Source organism: Leptopilina heterotoma, unplaced genomic scaffold (genome assembly GCF_015476425.1).
Source record: "Leptopilina heterotoma isolate Lh14 unplaced genomic scaffold, ASM1547642v1 Lhet_166, whole genome shotgun sequence".
Lineage (NCBI taxonomy): Eukaryota > Metazoa > Arthropoda > Insecta > Hymenoptera > Figitidae > Leptopilina > Leptopilina heterotoma.
The window spans coordinates 1,880,449-1,891,797 of record NW_025110882.1 but is presented as its reverse complement, the minus strand read 5'-3'; the positions used below and the strand labels follow the sequence as shown (position 1 = coordinate 1,891,797).

The 11,349-nt window shown below is 28.2% G+C and overlaps 1 protein-coding gene across 1 annotated transcript; it reads left to right on the top strand.

Moving 5' to 3' along the window:
• Nucleotides 1-400: 400 nt before the first annotated feature.
• LOC122499188 lies at nt 401-10,782 on the top strand. Its single transcript, XM_043607367.1, has 4 exons — nt 401-620; nt 1,628-1,873; nt 8,140-8,178; nt 9,256-10,782. The coding sequence occupies exons 1-4, from the start codon at nt 509-511 to the stop codon at nt 9,807-9,809; spliced, it is 951 nt and encodes a 316-aa protein (XP_043463302.1). The 5' UTR covers nt 401-508; the 3' UTR covers nt 9,810-10,782.
• Nucleotides 10,783-11,349: the final 567 nt, after the last annotated feature.

The window sequence follows — 11,349 nt, the reverse complement described above, 5'->3', positions numbered from 1 at the left end:
AACTGGCACTTTCCGATCAAAAACACTCCCCTCCAATTTTGAAAACACTACTGTTCACTTGAAGCAAAAATGTTTAAAATTGCTAAAAACATTAACTAAAATTATACTGCAACCACAATACACATAACCACAATCAACACTCGTATAAAAAAACACACTTTTAAAAAACGATACTTTTGTATATAATTCTTTTCAAGAGAATATTTAAAACACGTTTACGAGACCATTTACGAGCGCGGCTAAAACAAGACTGAACCTGCAAACCATGATCCAAGTAACAAGGGGTGTTTTCGATCCTGGCGCTCTGAGCACTCTGAAAGAGCAAAAAGGTTCTCAACTTCAGTTTATGATTTTTGTGTATTGCACATGTGAAGTCAGCTTAAGGTTTAACCCAACCTAACCCCTGTTGCTGCTGCTTCTTTCTTTTTGGCCACCGCTCGTACACGCTGAAAGCGTGTTTTAGTTTTATTTTAATATTTATTTATAGTTTTTATCATAATTAACAATAATGTCGGGAACGAAAAGGCGAATATTTATCAACGGAGTGGTGATATCGGAAAATAACGAGCTGGTGCGAGAAGGGGATAAAATTTTGTGCGAAGTCAAAGACCTGGACGACAGTAAGTATAGTTTAATAATAATTTTAAATTAGTTTTTAATAAAAATTAAAATCATAAAAAATTTTTAATTTAATTTATTACAACCTGATTGGAAAACAAAAGAAAGTAGGAAGTCTATAATAAATTATGAAAAACTTATTTCAAAAGGATTTTTTTGCAATTTAGACGAATATGATAAAATTGGAAGAGTCAGCCTTCAAAACAATTTTTTTATTTGCATACAAGAAATTCTGAAAATTATTACTATTTGCGAAAATGTGCGCATGCTGTGTAACCTCAAAGCACCACAGTTTTTCTTACTTTTCTCGCTGATGTGTAGGTTTATTTGAACAAATTGTTGTTCATTTATTAAAAAATAATATCTCTAAACGGTTTTCTCAGTTTTTTTTTAAATGTACAACAGAATTTGTAAAAATGTTTTTTTTATTCCTGTAAAAACATGAATTCGCGCTTGACCCTTTTTTCACTGGCGAAATAGTTCATTTTATTTATTTCACCAGTCTTTCAATCTATAATTTCATTTGACAGACGTCTGGCGAAATAGACAGTTTTTATTTTAATTAATAATTTTTGTTACCTTATAGATATTAGGAAATTATTTACCTATTTTAAGAAAAAAATAATTTAATACGTGGAAAATTGATTATAACTAATTTTGTAGGATTTACTTGTACATTTTTTATGGAAAATTACTTTAAGCTAAGAATTTGTATTAATAATGAACAATTTGTGTTTTTTATTAAAATTTGTTAATTAATAAAATTAATTTCTGTTTGATTATTACAAACAGCGGCTCATTTTATTCTTTTAAAAAATCTATAAAGTTCCATTCGTTAAATATTGTTTAGAAAATTTGACAACAGAATTGTAGAGATTTTTTAAAAGAGCAAAGTGAGCTGTTGTTTATAAAAATTAGATAAAAATCACAAATGTTGCAAAAAAAACACAAAATGGTAAACAATTATTATTTAACAAGTAATTTAATAAATTGATTAACTTTCTTTCAGATTACATATATCAAGCGTACTTGAATGAAAAATCGGTGATGGAATGGCAGAATAAAATTCTGCATGCGGATAAAAGTGAAGACAATTTGGCGAAGGGAGATTCAGGACCTTGTGAAACTGTTGCAAAAATGTCAAGGATCAAGAGTAATGTCGATTCTAACATGAAAGGGGAAGAAGCAGGTCCTTCAGGAATTGCAGACTTTGAGATCTCGAGATCCCGTAGTAAAAAAAGGCCTCATGATTGTGGTAAATTAAACATTTTGTTTTATTTTATTAAAAATACCGCAGGTTTTTAATGCTTTTTTAGTTTCTGAAGGAAGTATTGATTCAACAAATTACAATAATCACAAACTCATCTTACACCATTTTTTACATTTTTATAAAATTGCCATTTATTTCAACTGTTTTATTTAATTGTCCCCTATTTCGGTTCTTAGTTAAATGTTTTCTAATTTTATATTTCTGAAATCTATTTTCCAATCAAAGTCAATAAAAATTCAATTGTTTTTAATTTTATTCTATTTAAAATTCAATTATTCTAAATTATAATTAACTAAGAAATCAATTATTCCACACTTTAATCAAACTAAAATTCAATAAGCACAAATTTCAATAAATTAGATATTCCATTAAACCAAAATTAAAATTTTTAATTTTCGTAGATGAAAAATTCACTGACAGATTTTTTAATCCATAATGTACATGAAATTTATTCAAAATTAAATTATTCAAAATTTTAAATTATAAATCAGTCTTTTACGTCTGAGCAGGTGTAAATTAATTAATAAATAAAATAATAACGAAGACATTCGGACCAAATTTTATTATATATTTCTCCAAAGTTTCGAAATCTAAACGATTTCCTCTTTAGGTACTCAAGAAAATAAAATTTATAAGATCATTTTTGTGAAATTATAAAAATCATAAAAGTATAATAAAATTTGGTCCGAATGTCTTTGTTTTTGTTTTATTTACTAAATTTAAAAATTTTTAAATAGAAATCTAAATAAAAAAGTTTAATAGTTTTGGTATATACTTCTAATGGTCTTATTTCAACGTGGCTTCTTCACTCCACTATACTCTACACATAAAACTAAAATTCCGATTGTAATTATAATTGAGTCAATCCACAGAAAATTATCTGGAGGTGGTTGCTGACATATTTTTCAAAAGTCTACTTTTAATGTTATGTGAAACATAATCGCAATTTCAATAATATGTTTCTTCGATTTGATCTGAAACTTTGTTTTCTAGGTTTCCCATATCGCGGTAGTGTCTAAAAAATAAAAACCAAAAAACCGGAATTTTTTTTCGAAAACTTAAAATTCTTTTTTTGAAATTTTCCTGATTTTAAATTTAATATTCGAAATTTTGAGAATATTTTTGCTCAACTTGACCCTAAACCTTTTTTTCTAGGTTTCCCATATCGAGGTAGTGTCTAAAAAATCAAAACCAAAAAACCGAAATTTTTTTCCAAAAACTTGACATTTTTTTTTGAAATTTTTACGATTTTAAATTGAATATTCGGAATTTTGAGAATATTTTTGCTTAACTTGCCCCTAAACCTTTTTTTCTAGGTTTCCTATATCGAGGTGGTATCTAAAAAATCAAAACCGAAAAACCGAATTTTTTTTCCAAAAACTTGACATATTTTTTTGAGATTTTCATGATTTTAAATTGAATATTCGGAATTTTGAGAATATTTTTGCTCAACTTGACCCTAAACCTGTTTTTCAAGGTTTCCCATATCGAGGTAGTGTCTAAAAAATCAAAACCGAAATTTTTTCCCAAAAACTTGACATTTTTTTTTGAAATTTTCACGATTTTAAATTGAATATTCGGAATTTTGAGAATATTTTTGCTCAACTTGACCCTAAACCTTTTTTTCTGGGTTTCCTATATCGAGGTAGTGTCTAAAAAATTAAAACCAAAAAACCGAAATTTTTTTCCAAAAACTTGACATTTTTTTTTAAATTTTCACGATTTTAAATTGAATATTCGGAATTTTGAGAATATTTTTGTCAACTTGACCCTAAACCTTTTTTTCTGGGTTTCCTATATCGAGGTAGTGTCTAAAAAATCAAAACCGAAAAACCGAAATTTTTTTCCAAAAACTTGACATATTTTTTTGAGATTTTCATGATTTTAAATTGAATATTCGGAATTTTGAGAATATTTTTGCTCAACTTGACCCTAAACCTTTTTTTCTGGGTTTCCTATATCGAGGTAGTGTCTAAAAAATCAAAACCGAAAAACCGAAATTTTTTCCCAAAAACTTGACATTTTTTTTTGAAATTTTCACGATTTTAAATTGAATATTCGGAATTTTGAGAATATTTTTGCTCAACTTGACCCTAAACCTTTTTTTCTGGGTTTCCTATATCGAAGTAGTGTCTAAAAAATCAAAACCGAAAAACCGAAATTTTTTCCCAAAAACTTGACATTTTTTTTTGAAATTTTCACGATTTTAAATTGAATATTCGGAATTTTGAGAATATTTTTGCTCAACTTGACCCTAAACCTTTTTTTCTGGGTTTCCTATATCGAGGTAGTGTCTAAAAAATCAAAACCAAAAAACCGAAATTTTTTTCCAAAAACTTGACATATTTTTTTGAGATTTTCATGATTTTAAATTGAATATTCGGAATTTTGAGAATATTTTTGCTCAACTTGACCCTAAACCTGTTTTTCTAGGTTTCCCATATCGAGGTAGTGTCTAAAAAATCAAAACCGAAAAACCGAAATTTTTTCCCAAAAACTTGACATATTTTTTTGAGATTTTAACGATTTTAAATTGAATACTCGGAATTTTGGGAATATTTTTGCTCGTCTTGACTTCAAACCTTTTTTTCTAGGTTTTCTATATCGAGGTGGTATCTAAAAAATCAAAACCGAAAAACCGAATTTTTTTTCCAAAAACTTGACATTTTTTTTTTTGAAATTTTCACGATTTTAAATTGAATACTCGGAATTTTGAGAATATTTTTGCTCAACTTGACCCTAAACCTGTTTTTCAAGGTTTCCTATATCGAGGTAGTGTCTAAAAAATCAAAACCGAAAAACCGAAATTTTTTTCCAAAAACTTGACATATTTTTTTGAGATTTTCATGATTTTAAATTGAATATTCGGAATTTTGAGAATATTTTTGCTCAACTTGACCCTAAACCTGTTTTTCTAGGTTTCCCATATCGAGGTAGTGTCTAAAAAATCAAAACCGAAAAACCGAAATTTTTTCCCAAAAACTTGACATATTTTTTTGAGATTTTAACGATTTTAAATTGAATATTCGGAATTTTGGGAATATTTTTGCTCGTTTTGACTTCAAACCTTTTTTTCTAGGTTTTCTATATCGAGGTGGTATCTAAAAAATCAAAACCGAAAAACCGAATTTTTTTTCCAAAAACTTGACATTTTTTTTTTTGAAATTTTCACGATTTTAAATTGAATATTCGGAATTTTGAGAATATTTTTGCTCAACTTAACCCTAAACCTGTTTTTCTAGGTTTCCCATATCGAGGTAGTGTCTAAAAAATCAAAACCGAAATTTTTTCCCAAAAACTTGACATTTTTTTTTGAAATTTTCACGATTTTAAATTGAATATTCGGAATTTTGAGAATATTTTTGCTCAACTTGACCCTAAACCTTTTTTTCTGGGTTTCCTATATCGAGGTAGTGTCTAAAAAATCAAAACCAAAAAACCGAAATTTTTTTCCAAAAACTTGACATTTTTTTTTAAATTTTAACGATTTTAAATTGAATATTCGGAATTTTGAGAATATTTTTGTCAACTTGACCCTAAACCTTTTTTTCTGGGTTTCCTATATCGAGGTAGTGTCTAAAAAATCAAAACCGAAAAACCGAAATTTTTTTCCAAAAACTTGACATATTTTTTTGAGATTTTCATGATTTTAAATTGAATATTCGGAATTTTGAGAATATTTTTGCTCAACTTGACCCTAAACCTTTTTTTCTGGGTTTCCTATATCGAGGTAGTGTCTAAAAAATCAAAACCGAAAAACCGAAATTTTTTCCCAAAAACTTGACATTTTTTTTTGAAATTTTCACGATTTTAAATTGAATATTCGGAATTTTGAGAATATTTTTGCTCAACTTGACCCTAAACCTTTTTTTCTGGGTTTCCTATATCGAAGTAGTGTCTAAAAAATCAAAACCGAAAAACCGAAATTTTTTCCCAAAAACTTGACATTTTTTTTTGAAATTTTCACGATTTTAAATTGAATATTCGGAATTTTGAGAATATTTTTGTCAACTTGACCCTAAACCTTTTTTTCTGGGTTTCCTATATCGAGGTAGTGTCTAAAAAATCAAAACCGAAAAACCGAAATTTTTTTCCAAAAACTTGACATATTTTTTTGAGATTTTCATGATTTTAAATTGAATATTCGGAATTTTGAGAATATTTTTGCTCAACTTGACCCTAAACCTGTTTTTCTAGGTTTCCCATATCGAGGTAGTGTCTAAAAAATCAAAACCGAAAAACCGAAATTTTTTCCCAAAAACTTGACATATTTTTTTGAGATTTTAACGATTTTAAATTGAATACTCGGAATTTTGGGAATATTTTTGCTCGTCTTGACTTCAAACCTTTTTTTCTAGGTTTTCTATATCGAGGTGGTATCTAAAAAATCAAAACCGAAAAACCGAATTTTTTTTCCAAAAACTTGACATTTTTTTTTTTGAAATTTTCACGATTTTAAATTGAATACTCGGAATTTTGAGAATATTTTTGCTCAACTTGACCCTAAACCTTTTTTTCTGGGTTTCCTATATCGAGGTAGTGTCTAAAAAATCAAAACCGTAAAACCGAATTTTTTTTCCAAAAACTTGACATATTTTTTTGAGATTTTGACGATTTTAAATTGAATACTCGGAATTTTGAGAATATTTTTGCTCAACTTGACCCTAAACCTGTTTTTCAAGGTTTCCCATATCGAGGTAGTGTCTAAAAAATGAAAACCGAAAAACCGAAATTTTTTTCCAAAAACTTGACTTATATTTTTTAAATATTAAACGAAATAAAATTCACTTTATATTATTATGGTCATTAAACTAAAAAATTAGTCTAGTTTCACATTACATTAAAACTATACTTTTTAAAAATATGTCAGCAATCACTTCCTGATGATTTTCAGTGTTTTGACCTTGTTATAGTTATTAAACTTATATTTAATTTTATATTATATCTTTTTTTTAATTGTTAAAAAAATTTCAGGCGGACGATAGTCAAAGTGCCGAATTTAGGGTTACCGTAAACCGGGGCTACAAGGAACACTGGGGCTATAAGGAACAAAACTCTGTGTTCGGGTGGAGTTGAAGTTATGGGGGCCGTGTATGAATAAATTGTGTTACTTGCTTTTGAAAAATTGTTGCTGGGGTAACTGCCAATACTATTCAATGCAATAATTGCGACTATTAATAATTTTGTGAACAGTAGTAGCTTGTAAGTGAGTAATTGTGTTTTAGTGAAATTTCAAACTTGGGAAACATTTGATTGCCGAGGTAAGTTGTTCCTATTTTAACTTCTCAAAGTAATTTTTTTTTATTAAAGGGATTTATTATGGGAAGTTTTATTGAGTTCACTAAGTAATAAATACGTTTATTTTGTATTTACAGTAAGATTTACGAGAAAAAAACCAAAATTCACAAACGGCGGGTATATAAGGAACACAATTATTTCTTCCGAATTGTTAAAGTGTGTTGTCAAAACGTAACTTTTTCGTAATTTCGTTTGTTTTTTATCACCTAATTTGGTTTTTAGTGTTCAAAGCTGGTTCGAAATTGTAAAAGAGTGTTGGTACCGACAAGTCCCAAAAAACGACCAGTTATCATCATCGACCTCAACTGATGATACCAGCAACGTTTAGTTTTGTTTTTACATTTGTTTTATATTCTGTGTTTACTTTCGATCAATAAAAAATAATTTCTTTAACTTTAAATACGTTTTCCAATAGTTTTACCGCCTTGTTCCTTATGGCCCCATTTTGTAATTTCGAAAAAATGCGTCTTTTTCGTATTTTTTGCTTAAAATTCCAGCTTTGATCAAAACAATTCTTTAACCCTTCAAAGTGCTCGCCAAGATCAAGAAAAGAAAAAAAAATTAAGGCAATATTTCAATAAAAAAAAAAGTTGCAAGACTTTAAAGCTGAAATCTGTTCCTTATAGCCCCAGATTACGGTACTTAGATTTCGAGCTAGGTGTAGGTCCCTGAATTTTTTCTGCATGATGGAGGCTTTGGGGCCTAGGGGACCTTGTCCCAGCGTCTCCACAATATTTATAAATGCGATTTTTGTATTGTACGCGACAAATGTTAAGGCGAAAACGTGAAGATTTCGGCGGTGGGCTATGAAGCCCTACAAAGTACTGTTAATATTTTTCCTGAAATTATTGTTTTACAAGATATTAATTTAACTGAATTTTTATTTGATTTTAACCATATTTTGGTCTAATGTTATTGTTACTTAACAATAGATTCTTTTTAATATTTTACAGATGAATCGGATGGACAAAGTGTTGCTTCTTTAACCAAAGGTGAATACAAAATCTTATTTTAAACAATCAGAATGGCGTTCTTTTTTCGTTTCAGAGATAATGGGCTTCAGTGACTGGTTTGTTGCGTGTTCCGAATAGCCTTGATAATTATCCGCTGTCAGCAGGGGCGATTTTACCCTTGAAAACGATAATTTTTTAATGAAAGCTCCATTAAAAATCAAAATTAAGAAATAAATTTTTTTCAAAAATGGTTTTTGTTGTGGGCATCCTTATGAAGGTTGTCATATAAGTTAGACATGGAAAAATTTTTTTAGAGTTGCAGACAGTTAAATCGTGGGTATAAATAGCATCGTAGTTGGGGCTATTTTACTTATTAAAGTTTATTTATAAAATAGTCTAAAAAATTTTTTTCGCAGTCTTTTCTATTTATGGTATGTTTTGTAGATAGTTTAGAGTTGAATAAAAGAAAATTATCCAAAAACTATTCTTTTGATGGAGTTGTTTAAAAAATGTCTAAATATTGATATCACATTTTTTGAGGTCACTTGGTCATGGAATCTTATATATAATTTACTTATTTCTACTTTTTTGACACAACTCATGCCAAAGAATGTATACAAAAACATGTAACATACACTTATTTGCTTATAAGAGAGAAAAATTTTGAAAAATTGTTGATTGTAAATAATGGATAAAATAGCCCCGCGAATCCTGGAGTTTCAGATTTTCACAATTTTCTCTTCAAAAATAAAAATAAAAAGTTAGACAAAATAGCCCCGGTTGACAGTATCTCAAAAACGAAAAATACGTCATTCTGAAAATTTATATAAGTCTAGGAAAAATTCTCAAATTTTGTTTGCAATAATATATTTTACAGATAAATAGATCGAATGTAATAAAAAAAATGTGCAATTTTAACTTAAATTTTGTAAAATCAATATACAAATTTCAAAACTTTTAAAAACAAATATCTTTGATTCTCAAAGAAGTAAAAAAAATTGTTGACAATATATTACAAACAAGCAAGACAATAAATTCGGGACATTTTACGTAAAATGGCACTTATGGATATTCAATAGTTTGTCGCATGAATTTATGTATTAATTTTTTTAACAGGTGAACTACAATGGACGCCTCAAATGGTTCAATTTTTTATCGATGCATATAAAGAATTGGAAGAAAAAAAAGCTGGGAAATTCATCAGAATAAGGGCTTTTAACAGTATCGCGAAGAGGTTTAAGGAAGAATTGAACATGAATTTAACGGCTCAACAATTAGAATCAAAATTGAAAGGCCTTCAAAACACTTACAAAAACCAATTGTTGATGAAGAAACAAACTGGTGGGGGACGAAATGACTGGCAGCATTTTGAAGTCATGAACGAATTCATGTACAAAAAGCCGCAAATTACACCAGTGTCAACAACATCAAATTTGAATGGTTTCAAACCCAAAGAATCTTCACAGTCCGACAGTGATAGCTCCATCGAAGGAAAACAGAAATCGAAAAAAACCAAAGGGAAGCGGCGAAAAAGACAAAGCTCTCCAACTTTTCAGCAGAAAATGGTGAATTTAATCGGAGGACACCACGAGAAGCAAGAAAAATCGTTAGAAAAGTTTAATAATACTTTTGAGAGGTATGTTAATATTCTCGACGGAATGAAGAAATAAATCTTCGTCTTTGTCTTCCGACATCTATTTTCATTCATATTTCGTTGCCTATAAATTTGGCCATAAATTTAATCTATTTTTATATTTCATTCGTTAACTTCGTATTTTTTTGTCGTCTTATTATTCTTAACAAAACGTTCCATGCTGTGTTATATCTAAATATGTATGTGATAATACTGTGATTTTAAAGGGCCAGTCCATTAAATTTCATTTAAGGTTAGAAAACGTAATTTTAGAATATAATAATAGAATCGTTCACTTCAGAATTTGTGGGCTAATTATATTTTATAAAATGCGTTTATTTTAATTTATAAAAAATTATATTTAGATTTAGTGTAAATATTAAAAATAATTTAACTGTAATACTTACAATTAAATGCTTGCATAGAATAAGGGGACGTAGCGCTCGGCCGCACGGCCTCACACCAGTCAAGCTGTCAAAATATTGTTAAAAATTAAAATTGAAAAATTTGAATTTTAAAATGTACTGCCTTATAAGAAATTAAAAAGCGCAACTTTTTTCCTTTATGATTTTTAACAATATTTTGACAGTTTGACTGGTGTGAGGCCGTGCAGCCGAGCGCTACGTCTCCTTATTCTATCCAAGCATTGAATTAATAACAAGAAGCTGATAAGGAAGCAACTATAAATGTCTCAATTAGCATAAAAAACTTTAAATTGATTGTTTTCATTTAAGGACTTAATAGTATTTAGTAAAGCGATATATTAAATTCATTGAACTGACCCTTTTTATAGATTATACTGCCTTCTGCAATAGTCAGAGAAAAAAGACTTAATATTTTAGTTTCATTGTAAAAGGTATGTAAATATAGCGTGTTGTAATGATATGTCCTGCGGACCATTTCTTATTGTGAAACTAATTTTAAGAGAGAAATTCTATAAAAGTTAAATTTACTTTTATAATGTTAAAAACATTTTTGTAATGAAAGAATAAAAAAGAGTTTTATTGAAATTGAGGTCTAAAATTTTTTATTATGTATCAACATTTAGCATAACTTTAAAAAACGTGATTCAGAAGGTGCACTTGCATCTTCAGGATTATAAAAAAATATGACAAACCACATTAAAGTTAATAATAATTGTTATTTTTTGTTGTACAAAGAAGTATACTGTTGTCTTATAATTTTTTAAGCATTGAACTAAACAAAAAAATTAATTACAGTTTTTTCTCGTGTATACTGTATGAATTAATTAAAATAAAATTATTTCTAACCTGCTTAAAGTAGTAACAATTTTCTTTCAAATCGTTGTCGTAATCAAAACATAAATTTTTATCGTTGCGAGTTTCGTTGCAACATTGGTTTCATAGTTCCAACTTTACCCCACAAGTTATTTCTCGCTTTACCCCACTAACAACTTTTCAAAATGTTAATGTATTTTTTAAATAAAGTTAATTTAATACAAAATCAATTTTTAGTCAGGGTATCTACTGAAAACCTAATTTGAAATTCCAGGGCTTTCCAACACACATATACTTTAAAACAGAATTTAAATCAAAATAAGTTTAATTTTGATGCTC

What these genes read in the sequence shown, in the direction of transcription:
- LOC122499188 (XM_043607367.1), top strand. Translation starts at nt 509, where the DNA reads ATGTCGGGAACGAAAAGGCGAATATTTATCAACGGAGTGGTGATATCG. An exon ending in AGTCAAAGACCTGGACGACA is followed by an intron (nt 621 to 1,627) that starts GTAAGTATAGTT and finishes ACTTTCTTTCAG; the next exon opens with ATTACATATATCAAGCGTAC. An exon ending in TGTTGCTTCTTTAACCAAAG is followed by an intron (nt 8,179 to 9,255) that starts GTGAATACAAAA and finishes TTTTTTTAACAG; the next exon opens with GTGAACTACAATGGACGCCT.